The sequence below is a fragment of the Microcaecilia unicolor genome, chromosome 2, assembly GCF_901765095.1.
Source record: "Microcaecilia unicolor chromosome 2, aMicUni1.1, whole genome shotgun sequence".
In the NCBI taxonomy this organism is placed as follows: domain Eukaryota; kingdom Metazoa; phylum Chordata; class Amphibia; order Gymnophiona; family Siphonopidae; genus Microcaecilia; species Microcaecilia unicolor.
Window position 1 is genome coordinate 424,225,761 of NC_044032.1, and position 18,819 is coordinate 424,244,579.

Below are 18,819 nucleotides of genomic sequence, written 5' to 3' on the forward strand. Positions count from 1 at the left end.
AAGAAATAATCGTAAATCAAATAATATGAGCAAAGATGATCAGATGGTACCCGAAGAGACTAAATTTTAAAAACTAATGGATGTCAATTAAAATAAATATCAATACATGACTTCATTGAGTGTCCCCTAGTCTTGGTACTTTTTGAAAGAATAAAAAATCGATTCACTTCTACTCATTCTACACTACTCAAGATTTTATAATCCTTAATCATATTTCCCCTCAGCCATCTCTCTTCCATGCTGAAGAGCCCTAACCTCTTTAGTTTTTCCTTATATGAGAGGCATTCCATCCCCTTTATCATTTTGGTTGCTCTTCTTTGAACTTTTTCTAATTCTGCTATATCTTTTTTGAAATACGGTGATCAGAACTGAATGCAATACTCAAGGTGAGGTCACACCATGGAGTGAAAGACCACAGAGAAACAGATCTAATAACATTCTAGCCATCAATAAAACAATTTAGGGCAATCACATCGCTCTTCAATTTGCCTCTTTGCAGTGACTTTTGTTTGTCTTTTTGGAGCTGAAGTAGTTGCATACAGCTTACATTTAAGTGTTCAGGCTGACATTTATTTAGAGCACTGCACTCCTGCCATACATGGTATTCAACAGTCATACAGCATAGATTTAATCCTACTACACCTGTGCTTCCGTCTATTGGTTAGCCATTCTTCACTTTATTAAGTTTAACAAAGTTTAACCGCAAAGCATATTATAAGTTAGAACTTCATTAAAATAGTTCATTATCTCCTATGAACCATCTTTCTAATTTTGAAATGTTTCAGTCTTTGGCCTCTCACACTGTGATTAGTGCCCTGAGCTTACTCATGCGACAGCTGCTCCAGAAATGCTTTTAGCACTTCAGATTTCAAAAAAGGCACGAGTCATACATTGTATGTTGGCCTCACCTTCACTGGCAAACACATAACAAATGTAGTGCCCGTTGGCATAGCTGTGTGCAGCTGGGGGCATATGCCTTTCAGCTGATACCTTCACTTAGAAGTCTTGAAAGAGCAGCAGCTAATTTGTCTTATATTCCACATTCAATGCAGTGCACTGCCATCAGCTTAGAAAATTTAGAATCTTTGCTATAATGTGCCTTGGTGTATTGCTTTCTTCTCTCCATACTCTTATCCTTTGTGCCCATTGTGTCTTTACTGAGATTTCTTCTGGTGGGAAGCCAAGTGTGCAAGTAGCCACAATTCCATTAACTCTGCAAGGTCTCAATTTTTTACCATTCTTGGTAGACCCAATCACTCTAATATTATTAAATCTGCCCTTATTCTTCCACATGCTTCATCAACTTTTTCTTTTGGGCATCTAAACCTGACCCATGCTTCCACTGGCTGTATGCTATCTTCTTGCACCAATATTCAATTCTGTGCCCAATGAAGTCGTAACATTATGCCTCTCCTTGACTGTCTATATCTCATTGATCAAAGACTGTAACTTAGAGGGCTTGTCCTTTGTTAGTATCTTGAATTACCATAGTGGTTCTTTCACCGCTTCCGTGGTTATCTTGGGTTGGTCTACTTGGGTTTTGTATTTTTTATCAACAAGTCCCAGGCTGCTCGCATTTCTAAGTTCTCCTGTTTCATTTGACAACAGTTTTAGTTCAGTAGGCTTTTTTTTTTAATGGCCACGCACTATAGCCATTAATACAAAAATTAGAAAATCGACTATTTTACTGCTGGGCTAATAATGGCCTTAGCGTACATGAAAGACCTGCACAAGGGTGTGCTAAGGCCACTTTTTATCACAGCTTTGCAACAGGACCCCATAAATAGGTAAATAAACAAAGGCACCTTTAAAATCCCAAAAAAGGTTTCAAAAAAACGTATTTCTTACCCAAAATGGTGTTTGGAATCATTTTACCACTATGGTAAAAACTGGAAAAAGGGGAAATTAAAAAAAAAAAGATCAAAAGACATACAATATGATGAGATTTCTCAGTCCACCTCTACTTTCTTGTACTGGTTTTTGGACTATATGTGGGGGGGTTTCTTACCTTCACCTTTTGGTGTTGTTTTGGTGTACTTAGGGCTGACACCAAGCCAGGGGCAAACTGACAGTGGTCTGGGCTCCTCGGCAATAAAGATCATGAGCCCCTAACCACCTATCAAAAGTGACTAGACTAAATGGAGGCTAAGGGAGAATGGGCCCCTACTGCTGTAGGCCCTCAGACACTGCCCTATTGTAATACTAATGATCTATTTTCTAATATACTTCCATTATTCACGATGTATTGTAAGCCACATTGAGCCTGCAAAGAGGTGGGAAAATGTGGGATACAAATGCAATAAATAAATAAATAGTCAGCTCACCCCTGCATCAAGGATTGGATTTTCTCTGTAGTCGGCCCCATGCTTTGGACTCCCCTACCTCTGAGTCTTCCATCTGAGAATAACCTGATTCATTTCCTCAAGAAACCGAAGACCTACTTGTTTACTCAAGCATTGACTATTATCGGGTAGAGTTTATTTACTTCATTTATTTTATGAACTGAGTGGTATAATTTGGGCTTTTGTTTCCTTCTGTTTTGATTTGTTCTCCATACAAAATGTTTATGACTAAAAGCATATAAATAAGCAAATAAAGAAAATCGCAGTTCAGAATCATTGCCTCCGTATTTGGCATCACAAGATTAGACTATTTATTTTCCTTGTGGATGTTCATAGTAATATATCAGAGGTATGGTTCAGTGCACCTTTAATGGAAAGAATAAGCAGCCACTGTTGCACTGTTTAAGACATTGCTGCTTTTTTCATTGTTAGTAAAGCAAACAATGTCACCATTATACTTGAGCTCCTTCATGTGGGGGGATGGGAGAATACTGCAATTTAGTGCTACTTTAAAAATTATTTTTGTAAGATCTAGTATTTTAGTTTTTATGTTTAAACTGTTTTATTGACGATATGTATAATACAAATCAGCTTGACTTATTCATACAACATGGCTCAGTATACAAATTCGACATTCCAACAACATACTCAACATCGTCAATCACTTTTTTCGTTTTTCTCCCCCCTACCCCCTCCCCTCCTTACAACTTTTTATGTGTGAACATTTTATTTGTCGCAATTTTAATTGATGGAATCAAGTATAAAACAATACAAACTTTCCATGCATTAGCCTCTTGGTCTAGATCAATAAGTAAAAGAGAAAAGGAATACCTTTTGTTTAATCTTGAACTCCCTTTTCTCCCTTATGTTTAAATCTTTGTATTGAAATTTCCCAAATAATAAACAGAACCAAAGGCAAGAACATGAGACACAGAGGCATGTTGTACAAATCAGAGCACCAAGGACCTTGACTCTTATAGCCCTCGGCACACCCACCACACCTCTACCTTGTACACACGTAGAACCAACAGAACGCCACCTCCCCTTAACCCTCCCCCCATCCCCACCTTCCCCATGCTCCATGATATACCCTTACGAATTCAAGATTCTACTGCATGCTACTGGGGTTAACGTGTCCCAAAATGGTGACCACCTCTGACAATATGCTTCCCCCGTGGTCGAGGCTAGGTCTCTGATCCCCTGGCGCTCCAACGCACATAAATGTATCATCCTAGCCCGCCACTGCTGAAGGGTAGGCGGTTCCGCTCCCATCCAGTGCTGGAGAATTACCTTTTTGCCCATGAGGACTGACCGTTTCAGAAATGGTTTTAACCCCTGGACTCTCTGCACAGAGAGGTAAAATTGATCAAATAACTTAGTTTTTAAAAAAAGAAGCTGTGATACTATTATTTTTTCCAAAATGTGAGTATAAGAAGTAAAGCATGAAAACTTGGAAATGAGTCTTCAGCAAAACTCCATGATAAGAATTGTGGGGTCCTATTACTAAGCTGCAGCAAAAGGGGGCCTGTGCTAGCATCAGCGTGTGTTCTTGACGCACGCTGAGGCCCCTTTTACTGCAGCGGGTAAAAGGCTGCCTTTTATTTAAAGAAATGGTCATGCGGAAAGTGATGCACTTGCCGCGGAGCCATATCGGGGGGGGGGGGAGGGAGCACTTACCGCCACCCACTGAGGTGATGGTAAGGGCTCCAAAGCTAACCCAGCGGTAACTGGGTAGTGTATGGCACTGCCTGATTACCACTGGGTAAACACCAGCACTACAAAAATAAAAATATTTTTGTAGCGCCAGAAATAGCGCATGCTGGGGTAGGATCTACCGCCTGGCTGCTGTGATAGCCCAGCTGTACTTCCCAGTTTAATGAGCAGTAAACTCATGTTGGGTTTACCGCCGTTTAGTAAAAAAAAAACCTGTGTTTGGAGTAGAAAGGTATTGTTCATAACTGATGTCAGACTATGCAGAAAAATCTATACAGCTGGGGTGGGTGATTTTGAGCTTGTACTTTCATCACAACCCATCCAACTGCTGAAGTACAATAAAAAAGAACATTTATTCACAGTATTATCATTTTAAACAGCACTGAGCACTGAACTTACAGGAATTTGAGTCAACATACAGTGGTGCCCTCCTGTGTTATGGAACATCACAAAGCCAGCCTTCAGACAGCAGAAACAAAACTGTATCTTGTGGCATTTCTTGAAATAGCAGTAATACAGGTTGTACTGGGGTTGATTGTAGTACTCTTCCATTTCACTCTAAGGGCCTTTTTACAAAGCTGCAATAGGCATTAATGTGTGCTTACTGCAGCAAAAAGTGACATATATTTATTTAGATTTTGCTCACACCTTTTTCAGTAGTAGCTCAAGGTGAGTTACATTCAGGTATGCGGGATATTTCTCTGTCCCAGGATGGCTCACAATCTAAGTTTGTATCTGAGGCAATGGAGGGTTAAGTGGTTTGCCCAAGATCACAAGGAGCAGCAGTGGGATTTGAACCGGTCACCTCTGGATGTCAAGACTGGTGCGCTAACCACTAGGCCACTTAAATGTTTAAAGATGCAAACTTTGGGACTACTTCCTTGGAAAAATGCCCAAGACAGCAGCTCAGTGGTATTGCTGCCACATGGAGAACCAGGGTTCAAATACCACAGTAATTTCAGAAAGTATGTGCGCTACCCGCATGCTAAAAAATACTATTTATTTTTTTGCTTTGGGGGCATGTCTGGAGTCAGAGAGTGGGCATGTTCTATGCTAATCGGTTAGTACAGCTACATAGCCGCGTGCTAACTGATTAGCACATGCTTAGCGCATGAGCTCTTACTGCCTGCGTAATGGGTGGTGATAATGGCTCATATGCAAATCTGTTTTAATGGCCATGCAGGAATGGCAAAATTAGGGAGCCTTTTACCAAGCTGTGGTAAAAATGGCCCTGTGGTAGCAGAGGGGGCTGTTTTTGCCGTGCACTGAGGCCCATTTTACTGCAGCAGGTAAAAAGGGCCAAAAGATTACTCTAACTGCATAGCCATGCGGGAGGGGAGCACTTACTGCCACCCATTGAGGTTCTAACCTGGCGGTAATCGGGCAGTGTACGGCACTGCCCAATAATGCCAGATAACCCCCATGTTAGAAAATCAGGTCTGATTTTCTGTAGCATCGAAAATGGCGTTCGCTGGGGTTGGCATTACCACCAGCACCCACACTGGGCTGGCAGTAGCTCCAAATTGGCATGCAGTAAGCTTGTGTTGGGTTTACTGCCACTTTGTAAAAGGGCCCCTTAGCTCGTGGCCATTAATACAAAAAATTAGGAAATTCAGCCATTTTACTTCAGTGGTAAAGATGGCCTTAATGCAAGGGAAAGACCCATGTAAGGGCACGCTAAGGCTGACTTTTGCTGCTGTTTGGTAAAAAAGCCCCTAAATGTATAGACCTATAATATTATTTTACAATAGACTGAGAATTAAGATTTTTTTTTTCATTGAATTATTGACTGCTATACCAGAGCCAGGCTTTTAGAATTTTTCAACCAGTCAAGTTCCTAAGTACTGCAATAAGATTTCACATTGCATTTTCATTCCCCGTAGCCACTTCTGAGGAAACCAGGAGATAAAACAAACAACAGGCTCCATCCTGTTTAAATTATCAGATAACACTTAATTGCTAATGAAAGTTTTGAGTGCAATCTGAGTAGAAAATTGCTGGTTTTGTGCACAAGGTCTTCTGATAGCTAGATAAAATTACAGAAACCAGATGTGGCTCTGCTATTAAACAAATGAAATGGCCAAGAGCTGTGACACCATAGCAGTCCCAATAGGATGTTGCCATGTTCGACTTCCTCCAATTCACACTGTGGGGCATGGATGGACAAAGAAAGCAGGAGGGAGCTGTCCAGCTCTGAGCCAGTTCCAATTGGACAGCTTGGAAGAAGATTTACTAAAGAGAGCCATTTTGTCTCAGTTTTTCCTCATACGGTATTTTTCTGTTCTTTCCTGTCTAATGACTGCAGTTCTTTTCTGATTATGTTATTTCCTTTTATTGTAAACTGCTTTGTGCCTCTATATGTTGAGCGATACAGCAATTCTAAAAAAAAAACATAAACCATTTGCTGTTCATAGGACAGACACAAATCAAACAAATAGGATCATATAAGTGGAATTGCCAATTCAGTTTGAACATTTTTTGAATATTTCTTGTTTCCTGTGCAATCTTTCCAGTCCTTTGCACTTTTGCCAAATGGCTTTGGGTAAATAGTGGGCTGGCTAAGCCTGTAGAGGAGCTTCATTTCCCAGTCCACTGTGGGCAGGGATGGGCATACAAGCAAAGCAGGTTTAGAAATTCCAGAATGGAATGGTAGGAAGGTTTTAAACATCAGGATGGGCTCAGTCTGGTCTTAACTGGGTTCCTCTAATACTGTAAGTGCAATTACACAGAAAAACATATCAAACACATATAAACAGCAAGTGACCGACTCACCTGCAAATGCGCAGTAGAGTCGGAATGCTGAGAGTGTAGAAGTCCAAGCCCCGCCTCCACCAGCAGTACAGCCCAATAGGGAGGAGGGCTTGGACATGGGCGTGGAAATCGGAGGAGGAGGGAGCAGGGAGGGAAGGAGCGGGCGGAACTGAGGGAAACAGACGCTAGGGGGAGGGCAGGGGAGAGAGCAGGGTTGGTGGACGGGGGGGGAGGCCATAGGAAAACAAAAAACTAGCCCGTTGTTACGGGCTTAACGGCTAGTGCATTTTTATTGGACGCATGGCAGCATATAATCAAGGGGCTTGTGCTCATGGCTTGCGCAGCGGTAAGGGATGACGGTAAGGGCTCCCTGCCATATAGCCATGCGGTAAGACTTCTCTTACCACATTGCCATGTGTGTCTGGGGGCTTTTTACCTGCTGCGGTAAAAAGGACCCTGGTGCACGGGAAAAATGGCCCCCACCGCTAATGTAGGACCCTTGTTCCTGCAGCTTGGTAAAAGGACCCCTTGGTTTCTTGGAGATGGGCTGATGTCGTATTGAAGATGTGAGATGAGGATGACTGCAGTGGCCTATTTGGATACACGCTCGCTGCGCAGGGCCTTAAGCTCCAACTCCCTTTAGATAATTTCATTAGAACTCTATCATTTATAGATGTCAGGTCATTGTGCCCTAGAAGTGGAAGAGTAGGGAATGACATTTTCTAGTTCTGAAAAGACTTGAAGTATTCTTGGTAAAGAGAATAGTCCTACCTATGTACTACTACTGATGAGCACAATGACATGAAACTATTTCCTTTTCTTCTTATGAACTTGGACAATTTGTATGAGTCCTCATGAATGAATGTTGAACATTCTCTGTAAATGAAGCATAAATCATCAACAATTTACATCAACAATTTCTATTTTTATTTTATTTTAAGGGATGAGCATTTGTTTCTGGTTTCAGTTCTGAACATTTTTGTGCATAAGGTTTGCAATAAATAAGACTTTACACACATAAAGGGGGTTAATTTTGGAAGACATTTGCAATCTTCAGTCATCCATATATAAATGGGAATTTTTAGAAAGGACTCTATTTACTCATAGATGTCCATAACAGGCCTAATTCTATATATGTTGCCTAAAAAATCAGCACCAAAGGAAAACACTCTTAGGCGTATTCTGTAAACCATGCCTATAGTTATGTGTGGTTTACAGAACACACCTGAATCCATCCACGTGACTAGAATTTAGGTGCAGCCAATTACACCAATGAAAAGCTGGTGTAAATGCCCAAGCCTAACTTTATCCTACCAAAATGCAGGCAGTATTGAGTGCAACTATCTTACTAGGGACTTTACACCTAAACTAACATTACTTTCATTAGTACTTGTTCTCCCATCAGAATATATTCTCACATCATGATTTTCACAAGCAATTCAAGCAGTATTGCTCTTGCCTCAGTAGTGCTAAATTGCCAGACAGTGATTTATGGCAATTCAAAACAGCACTAACTTCTTCAACAGCTTTTATTCATTTATATTAACATCTTAAGCACACTTATCTTAGGTATGTTCGAACTGGGGGCTCAAAACTGTGCTACCTCTCTGTGCGATGTCTGTTTGACTTGGTTAGGACTTTTCATTTATAGCTATTGTTCTAAGCCCAGTCCTGTGCTTCCTTCCTGTGTGGTTTCTACCATGTGAGTCTAAGTGGGGTTGTCTTTTCCTCTTCAGTTTCTTTGTGCCTGTGTGTAGGGTCTTTTGACCCCTTGTTTGTGGCTCTGTTTAGTGCAATGTGTGTGCACTGCTTGAATAGTACTTGCTCAAGAGATTCTGTTCTGGTTCTTTCCCCTTCCCTCTGGTACGATTTGGTTCCAGTTCGGCCGTGAGGCCCGTACACTTGGACTCTGTATGAGTGGGTTCCGGATCGGCTGTGAGGCCCGCCTGAGTGGTCTGTCTCCCTTTTCTGGTGGTGTTTGTTGCTTGTCTTGAGTGTGCTGTCTATTTGCCATGTCTGGTATCCTGTGTATATTCTGTGCCTGCTTCGCCTCTGCTCTGCGCCTCTCCAGAGGACTTGTCTGCTGCAGCCCAAGGGCTCACCATCCCAGGTCCCATGACACCTACCCATGCTCCTCCCATGGCACACCCATTTTTGAGATCTATGCAGTAGAATTTACGTGGACTACTATATAGAATATGCTTAGTGAGTACTGCGCATAAATTCTAATTAGTGTCAATTAGTGCCAATTGCTTGTTAACATCCAATTATTGGTATTGATTGGCTTGTTAACCAATTGAGTTGTATGCACAAAACAGAATATGTCCAGATTTACATGTGCAGCTCTAGTTGCACTATACAGAATTTGCAGAAATACATAAGTAGAGGAGTGTGGTAGCCGTGTTAGTCCACTCTTAAGGTTATCAATAGAAATCAAACAAAATAAAACATGGAAAAGAAAATAAGATGATACCTTTTTTATTGGACATAACTTAATACATTTCTTGATTAGTTTTCGAAGGTTGCCCTTCTTCGTCAGATTGGAAATAAGCAAATGTGCTAGCTGACAGTGTATATAAGTGAAAACATTCAAGCATTATTATGACAGTCTGACAGGGTGGGAGGATGGGGGTGGGTAGGAGGTATGCATGGGGACACCAAAGCATATCATTGATATTCTAACAGGATGGGTGTGGATAGGTGAGGGGTGGGGTGATCAACAGAGACATACAGCTTTATGGTTTATAATGGGCTGTGTTGGGGCATAGTTTGGTCCTGGTCTGAAGTAGTCAAAAATCGACATCTGTTCCCCATTTTATAAAGGGAATGCATGCGCATGACCTAATATTTCACTGTGGGAATTTACAGTTGCTCCCTGGCATATATAATTTTTTAAGTACTTGTTTTATTCAGCCCTCTACAGGAGAGATTAAGGAAGATATCTTCTTTAATCACCTGTTGTTTATGTTGTTTATTCCCCCCCAATCGATAATAAAGATTATAGCTTCTGTATGTCATTAGCAGCATTCGCACATGCAGGTTTGCAAAATAGCTGACATACACCGTGTAAGCTGTCGAGTTTCCTTCATTGTTTTTTCCCATGTTCATATTTGTAAAATGGCTGCTCCCATTGCTCATACTGGCAACTACATATGCACTCCTGAAGGTATTTTACAAAATACTCTACATTGGCAGATCCTTTTCTAAAATACGAACAGAACCTTACATGTCCCAACCTGGACATCTGATGTGTACAGTCCATGTAAAATGAGGTTCAAAACCTCTGAATTCATCTATATAAAATTGATTTACTTGCATTAAAATCAATTTTTACATTCAATAATTTCTGAAATGAACCAAAAAGAGTCAGAAAATTGGCCATAAAAATCAGAAAATAATCTGAAACCTAATCAATTTTTTTCCTTGGACACCCCTATGAATTATCCTTTTTTATTCATTAATGGGTCCTTTTACTAAGGTGTGCCGAAGAATGGCCTGTGCTGTTGTAGGCGCATGTATTGGACGCGCGCAGGTCCATTTTTCAGCGTGTCTGCAAAAAAGGCCTTTGTTGTTGCCGAAAATGGACATGCGGCAAAATAAAAATTGTCACATGTCCATTTTGGGCCTGAGACCTTACTGCCACCCATTGACTTAACAGTCAGGTGTCACGCGTTAACCGGGTGGTAATCATCAGCATGCATACACTGCCAATTACCACCCAGTTAGCTCTACTTGGTAGAAAATAAAAAATATTTTCTGCGTGTATCAGACATGTAAAAAATGTAATTACTGCCCAGGGCACACAGTAGCTTGGTGGAAGTTCCAAATTGAAGCGCATTGGACGCGCATAGGTGCCTACGCACCTTAGTAAAAGGGACCCTAATTCAGATGGAGTAGGATGACAGACGTATGTTGAAATGTAGTGGAGTTGTGATTGAATTATTGCTTAGCCTCTTTGGTTTCTTGCACTTTGTTGGTGGAGGGGCAAGATCAATTGTCTTCAGTCATCCAATTCCCATATAATTGCTGACTTCAAGGTGAGAACTCTTCTTGTTAGAAAAGTATTGATGCCCATTCTAGTTAGGCTAATAATATATTATATAATTTATAAGGGGCTTCTGTAAAAAAAGGTACCTAGGGTGTTTAAAGAATTTTTCTGAGATTCACAGGAAGCTTGAGCAATGTTTCTTCTTATGATAGGATATGATTAGTTTTTGGCAACAATTTTGAGATACACAATTTTCTAAGTAACAATCTTGAGTAAATGAAGCCCATAATGATTAAAATATCTAATGATACAAGTACAGAGAGCATGCAGAGTTAGTAAAATGTTTCCCATACCCTTCTGTAGCTTCGTGCCGCATCCATCAAAGATGAAGAAGAAGAAGAAGAATCCAAAGATGAAAACATTTACATAGATATGAACCCAGCTTCCAGTAAGTCATCTTTGTTATATTAAAAGCCAGGTGCAAGGTTCTTTTCTAAGGAAGATTAAAAAGTGGCACAAATTTTTTTTATATATGTTCCATATTTATAGAACACGTAAGACTTTCTGAGGCTGATTTTCAGACTGCGGGAGGTAGACCGGCTAACTTTCGCGGTCAACACTGAGCCTGGATATTCAACGCCGGGAGGTTTCTGGTGACCGGCATTGAATATCCGGTTAATTTTTCTCCAGTTTCAAGGTAACCTGCTAAGTCAATATTCAGACTTGGGGGCCCTTTTACTAAGATGCACCTAAAAGTGGCCTGCGCTAGTGTAGGCATGTGTTTTGGACGTGCGCAGGTCAATTTTTCAGCGCGCCTGGAAAAATGCATTTTTGTGGCTGAAAATGAACATGCAGCAAAATTAAAACCAGCGCATGTCCATTTTCAGCCTGAGCCACCCATTGACTTTGCGGTAAGCTCTCATGTGCTAACCTAGCGGTAAGCGGCCAGCGCATGTAAACTGCCGATTACCGCCGGCTCGTTTGTTTATGTATGCTTAGATGAGGCATAGTTCATTTGTTTGAATAAATATGGAGTAAATAATGTGTCCCCTTTTCAATAAAAGATTGCAACATGGTTTATATACAATATTGTTGTTCTCTAGTACTTCAGTTGTCACACGCAAGCGAAACAGATAGAAACTGAATGCAGAAAAATGGGTTGAAATTTCTAACGCGATCCACTTATCCACTTGAATCGCCTATGACTGCCTAACCCCTGATATTCAGCAACACTAAACTAGGCAGTGCCACTGGATATTGGCCTTAACTGGCCCCAGAAAAAAGTGAGAAGATCAGAGGCAGTACAGGGGGAGGCACTGAGGAGGAGCCAGGGGTTATGTGAGTGCCGGTAATATTCAGTGCCAGGCCCACACAGCTAAGCTGGTGAATTCAGGACTCACCCATTTAACTTTGGGGGTCCCACCACTGAATATCAGCCAGGATCCACATAACTAGATTTAACTTTCTTAAGTGGTCCCAATCCCTCTCCTGGCCCCCAAAAGGAGCCTCCCTCCGTCCTTCCCCCCTATCCCGCAAGACTGAAACCCCTCCTCCTCTCTATTAAACCCCAAACCCCCAACCCTCACAGACCTACCTGATTGTTCTTGTGGTCCTGGTAGGGGTGGTTGGGGCAAGACCATAGCCCACTCACTCCTGCCCCTTGCAGCTGCCATTAGAAAATGCCTACCGAAACCTCTTGCAGCAGCATTGCAGTACTGCACAAGTACTGTAAGCTGTTGTAAGAGGTCACGGCAGCTATTTTCCAATTGCAGCCTCAAAGGGCAGGAGCAAGTGGGCTGCATTCCTGCCCCCATAACCTCCACTAACACCACCAGGTAAGCCTGTGGGGGCCCATCTGGGCCAGAGGGGCTGAGGACCCTTGTCGGGAGGAGGGGTTTAAGTCTCACAGGCTGGGAAGAGGGGATAGGAAGGAGGGGGATCAAGGCCACTTAAAAACTAAAATCTAGCTATGTGAGTCCCAGCTGATACTCAGCCGGGGCTCACATAACTGTCTTATGAGAACCTGGACTGAATATTGGTCAAGACCCGCATAAACTCCAGTGGCCAGCCCCACCAGATTTAGCCCTCGATTTTCAGTTCCTGTGCCTGGACACAGCCCAGCACTGAATATCTGGGGCTCAACTAGACGATGACAGCAAGCATTTAAAAAAGTGCTGACCACCGCTGACTAAATAACTGTAGGCCTGTGTTTTAGGTATTTAAATGTTGATTACAAGAGGCGCTTCTATTTTCAGAAATCAATCATTTGATATTCCACTACCTACTCAGACCTTTATGAATGTTTTACATAAGGATCAGAGATGCAGCAAACTCAGTAAGACTGCATCTGTCAGAATAAAAATATCCATTGGGTATCCAATAGTATCTTAAATGACCACTATTTATATTTGTGACAGACTTTAACGCTTCATTAAATTATGATTATTTTGTAAAATATAAGGATAACCATGACATATGGAATGTGGGAACAAAGCCATTCAGTCAACAGTATGTAGAGAGCAGATTTGAAAAAAAATCATTACATTATCATATGCAGGGCTTCATTGGGTGCTGAGGTGACAAGTTAAATAAAAGCTTCTTTCCATTTGAGGAATAGCTCACAAGCCCAGAACTGCTTTGCTGATGGCTTTCCACACGGAAAAAAGTAGAGGCTGAACAAAGGCGAATCCACCACTGGAGATGTTGTATATAAATACTTTATTAATGCAGATATTGAAGGACCCGACACTTGAGCAGACCCCATAGAGTTTGCAAGCAGTGGTTTATTTGCGCATGTCCTTTGATCATTCCGAAAGGATCACAGTTCCTTGTTTTGATATATGCAGAGTTGGATATAAGTCTTTTTGGACAAACTATTTATTTGACCCCTGATGTAAGCGGTGCAATACGCGCAATACGTCGAAACACGGGCCATGTCTGGTCCTTCAATATGTGCATTAATAAAGTATATACAACATCTCCAGTGGTGGATTCGCCCTTGATCAGCCTCTACTTTTTCCTGTTTGGACTTTCTTGTGTAGAAGTATTCCCTGTGTGTTCTTTGACTGATGGCTTTCCTCAGCATCATTTCGTCAACGTTTTGTTGGCAGTACTGTAATAGGTCTGCAAAATCTATGAAACATGCTGGGTTTTTTTCCAGGTGGAATATGTTAAATGAAATAATACCATCCTTAACATTTCGCAGGACAGCAAATTGAAAAAGATCCAGGTGCAGAAGAGCAGGAAATTAGAAAGCAAGCAGGAAAGGAAGAGGATGGTGGTGAAAAGGAACCGCAAGATAGGGAAGGACAGGACGAAAAGGAGGAGGAGGTGGAAGATGAGAGTAATGATGAAGATGATGATGAGTACTCCAACTTGTACCATAGAATATATGACAAAACCATTGAATCGAATGAAATGGAAAACCTGGACACACCACCACTGCCAGCTCCTCGACTGCCTGCTTTGCCATCTAGACAAGAAAGCCTTTACTGCATCTCACACGGTACCATGCTATATACTTGAAATAGAGAAGAAATGCTTAGTGGACAAATAACATTTTTTTATGACTGGTGAAAGAAATATAGGGTAGGGTCAGATCATATGCTATCCATTAAATAGCCCTATATTGGGATTTTATTTGCTGGAAAAGTCTGAATCAATCCATCAAAATGGTGAAGTCAGACTCTTACAGTAATAAAGCCCCAATATGTGACCACATAAAATGTTTGAATTGGGCCCGTGATGCTGAATTGGTCCTAAATATTGTAGTTTTCAAAGGTATCATTAGGTCTTTCAGTGGTGATGCTTAAGTGAATATATGACAGCCTCAGTGTTGAGGGAACAGCAGCCTCTTACATGTTTTCAGATCATCTTTCACAGTAATAATATTTCACTGTGATTTGTGGTGTGCCCTTCCCTTTGCACAAAGCACAGATGCCTGCTGTGGATAAATTGTAATATAAATGGTTTTAGAACATTTGGAAATAAGCTTGAGTTGTTGCGAGGAGAATCATTAACTCGAGGTTTATGGCAGAGCTAAAACCACACATATCAAACCTGTACTGCCTCCAAGAATTCGCTTGTTGTGCAAAGAGCTTCAAAGCCAAAGGATGATAACTGTCTAGGTCTCTAAAGCTCATTTATTTATGAAGACAACATTTTAAAATGCACTGCATTTCCAGGCTCTGTTTGTTTTAATTTCAAAGTGAACAAAAAAAAAGTAAAATAAAATTGTCAGGATCCATCTCTACTAATTGGGGTGATAGTTTCCTTTCTAAAAGGAAAACTATAATGAGTCACTGCACATTTTGAGTAAAGCACTTACTGCAGATTCTTCTCTGGAAAGCTAAGTCTTGTAATGGTTAAAGGGTGCCCTCTATGGGAGATCAGTGAATGGGGATTACATGAAATTAAATAAAGATATGATGGCATAGCATTAGATTTCCACATAACTGTTTATCTTAGGCACCTTGAAATATAGGAATTAAGGGGTTATTATTAAAAGGGAGTTTTATCCAGGTAGGAGTGGCTCTTAACCCTGATAACCTCCACTGACCAAGCCAAAGCACATACCTAACTGAACATCATCGGCACTATCCGTGTAGTGCCAGGGTGGGTCTGGGAGTGGAGTCGGGGCAGAGCTGGAAGTGACCCAGGCACTTCTGGTATTTAGCAGTATAACAGAATAGCTAACCAGTTAGCTTAGGACAGAAAAACGATGATTCTAAGGTAACCAGGTAGCTGTCCAGGTACCACCCTTGAGTATCAGCAGTATCCGGGTAACTCCCAGTTGCCACTATGTACCGTTCTTGAGTATCAGCAATACCCGGGTAACTCCCAGTGGCCACTATGTACCCAGATAGGTTCTGATACTGAATATCGGAGATTAATTTAGCTGGTGGTGGCCAGTATTTCATGAAATGCTGACCTGTTGGCTGCATATTACCCCACAACTGTTTCTCTAACAGCAAATCAGTACTGTGACTATCATGTTACAACGGCCCTCCCTCAAATACAGAGTCCAGCTGATTTTCAAAGCAATTTAAGTGGGCAGAAGAGGCTCCATCCTGCTTAAATCGCCTAGGACCGCCCAAGCTCCAATATTCAGTGGCAGTTAATTGGGCAGTGCGGCTGAATATTGCCTCTGACCAGCCACAAAAAAAATAGGCAGGTCAGGTGTGGTACAGGTGGCTATACTGAAAAGGAGCCAGGAGTTATGCAGGTGCCGGCAATATTCAGTACTGGAACCCACATAACCTCTGTGGCCATTCCCACAGAAATTAGTCCCCAACATGGTAGAGTTACCAGTTATCCAGTTAGTGGCACTGTTCCACTAACCAGATAACTATCTGGATAACGTTAGGACTAATTTTAAAGGCTGTTCTAACTTTATCCAGCTTTTGAGATAACTGACTCCCTCAAATACAGAGTCCAGCTGATTTTCAAAGCAATTTAAGTGGGCAGAAGAGGCTCCATCCTGCTTAAATCGCCTAGGACCGCCCAAGCTCCAATATTCAGTGGCAGTTAATTGGGCAGTGCGGCTGAATATTGCCTCTGACCAGCCACAAAAAAAATAGGCAGGTCAGGTGTGGTACAGGTGGCTATACTGAAAAGGAGCCAGGAGTTATGCAGGTGCCGGCAATATTCAGTACTGGAACCCACATAACCTCTGTGGCCATTCCCACAGAAATTAGTCCCCAACATGGTAGAGTTACCAGTTATCCAGTTAGTGGCACTGTTCCACTAACCAGATAACTATCTGGATAACGTTAGGACTAATTTTAAAGGCTGTTCTAACTTTATCCAGCTTTTGAGATAACTGACTCATTATCACCACGCTGGTTACCACTATATCCAAATATTCTACACTGGCCACTATCTAGATATGAGTGCAGAATATTTGAATTTTATTTAAATGCATCAACAGATTTTTTTTTAAATCATCAGCCACAGACTTAGATACAGTAAAAAGCACATTGAGGTAATAAATAAAATGCTTAAAACCCCATTCATTATGTACCCTAAATATTTTACAACAGCGAGAAGAGAAGACTTGGAGAAAGATCAAGAAGATAGAAACTATCAGGAAGAGGAAGATCCATACAGCTTTTCTAGGATCCACGATGATGGAATATATGACATGATACTAGCTACAGCCAATGAAGAGAAGAGTCAAGAATGCAATTCTTTCATTATGAACAGACCACCAGCACCAGCCCCCCGACCTGATTCAACGCCCGTCAGAGAAAGCAACATCCCTTACATAGCGCAAGGTAAAATATATATTTTATATAACTGGTATTGATATGTTCAGTGGTAACGGAAGTTCAAATCAAAGCACTATGGACCAGATGTACTAAAGGTCGGTGCTGGTCCTAGTCATCTGAGAGAAAATATTTTGCACACAGCCCCACTCTGACCAGGAGCCCCAATGTTCTACCACCACCAGGGGGGTCATTAGCTATGGGCACACTAGGCAGTGCTTGGAGTCAATGTTTCCTCTAAGGAGTGGCCTGGTGTGTGCAAATTTTTTTGTGTATGCGCAACAAGTTTTAAAAAACAATTTTGGAGTGCCAGTATTAGCAATGCATTTCTGTATATTGCACAAAAAAAACATTTTTATGAGCAACCATGTAAAATCTGTGAGCGACACTCCTAAAATGTATGAGCAATCGCTCATGCACTCCGCTTAGAGGGAATATTCCTTGGAGTCCATTTACCAGAATCTCGAATCTTGGACTTAGTGTCTTCACAGCGTCTTGTCCACAGTATAGCATGCCTTCCACACCTGCAGACAGAACACAGATAGGGCCACTGCCACCACTACCAAAGGCAATTTTGTTCCCTCTTCCTCCCACCTTCCAGTCTTTTGCACCCTGCTCTTCCACTGGTAGGGGAAGTCAGTGAGCAGTACACCTTATCTGTTCCTGCCTTTTCCTGCGCTGGCTTCCTTCTGAAAGATAGTATTCTGTAAAGGGTGCTTCGTGCAGAGCACCCTTTACAGAATAGTAGCCTGGTGCACTTCCTGCACCTAACTTTGGGCGTGAGGACTTACACTTGCTGAAACCTGGTGTAAATCGTCATGCTCAACTGCAGTCAGTTGGGCATGCAAATCCAAGTATTCTATAACATTGTGCCTAATTTCTGGGAATGCCCTTGACCTACTCATGCCCCTCTCATGGCCACACCCACTTTTGAGTTGCGTGCTATAAAATTTAGGCATGCATGTTGTAGAAGAGGAGACAGGCCAGATCCGCACATAAACTCAAATGACTGCCAATTAACACCAATTATTGATTGTTAGCAGCTCGTTAACTTATTTATTTGCATGCAAATCTGGGATGTGTGCACAAAGTTTAGCAACCTATATAGAATCTGGGGGCAGCAGCGTACCGAGGGCGGGGCGGTGGGGGCAGTCCACCCCGGGTGCACACTGCAGAGGGGTGCAGGAAACAGTCGCACGGCTGTCGGCTCTGCCGGTTCCCTTCTCCCTCTGATGTTACTTCCTATTCCAGGGCAAAGGGAGCAAGGAACCGGCGGAGCCAACAGCCGCACAGCTACTCCCACCACCCCAGAAGGTAAGAGTCAATTCTTCAGTGGGAAGTTGAATACTGTTACCGGGAGTTACCTGGATACACACAGACACAATAACAGTAAATGGCGGCAGATAAAGACTTGTCTGGTCCATCCTGTTTGCCCAACAAGGTGACCAGAGCTGTGTCCGCCACTCTGTGTAGGCCCTAGTCACCCATGCTTAAATGCTGGTTGTCAGGTCTCCACCATGCCAACCATATAGGCAGCCAAACATGATGGAGTCTTGTTATAACCATATATCAACCCCAAGTATTGCTGATGATATTCAGCTTACCAGTCACATGTCTTCCCCTCTCCCTGAGCTGCACAGTACCCTCACTCTCAGCACATGACAATAAAGTAATCTACAACACTAAAGTTGCTGAAGTTTCACCAGTCTTTTGGCATTTGCAGGATACAGACCATAGAAGTCTGTCCAGCATTGGCCTT

General features: G+C 42.0%; 1 protein-coding gene across 1 annotated transcript in view; it reads left to right on the plus strand.

The window, feature by feature from the left end:
• Positions 1-18,819, plus strand: part of BANK1 (B cell scaffold protein with ankyrin repeats 1) — a 561,218-nt gene that overhangs the window by 492,451 nt on the left and 49,948 nt on the right. Inside the window, exons 10-12 of the mRNA XM_030190750.1 lie at positions 11,189-11,242; positions 14,000-14,299; positions 16,836-17,069. Coding sequence (XP_030046610.1) covers positions 11,189-11,242; positions 14,000-14,299; positions 16,836-17,069 — 588 coding nt within the window. The remainder of the gene's footprint in view (positions 1-11,188; positions 11,243-13,999; positions 14,300-16,835; positions 17,070-18,819) is intronic.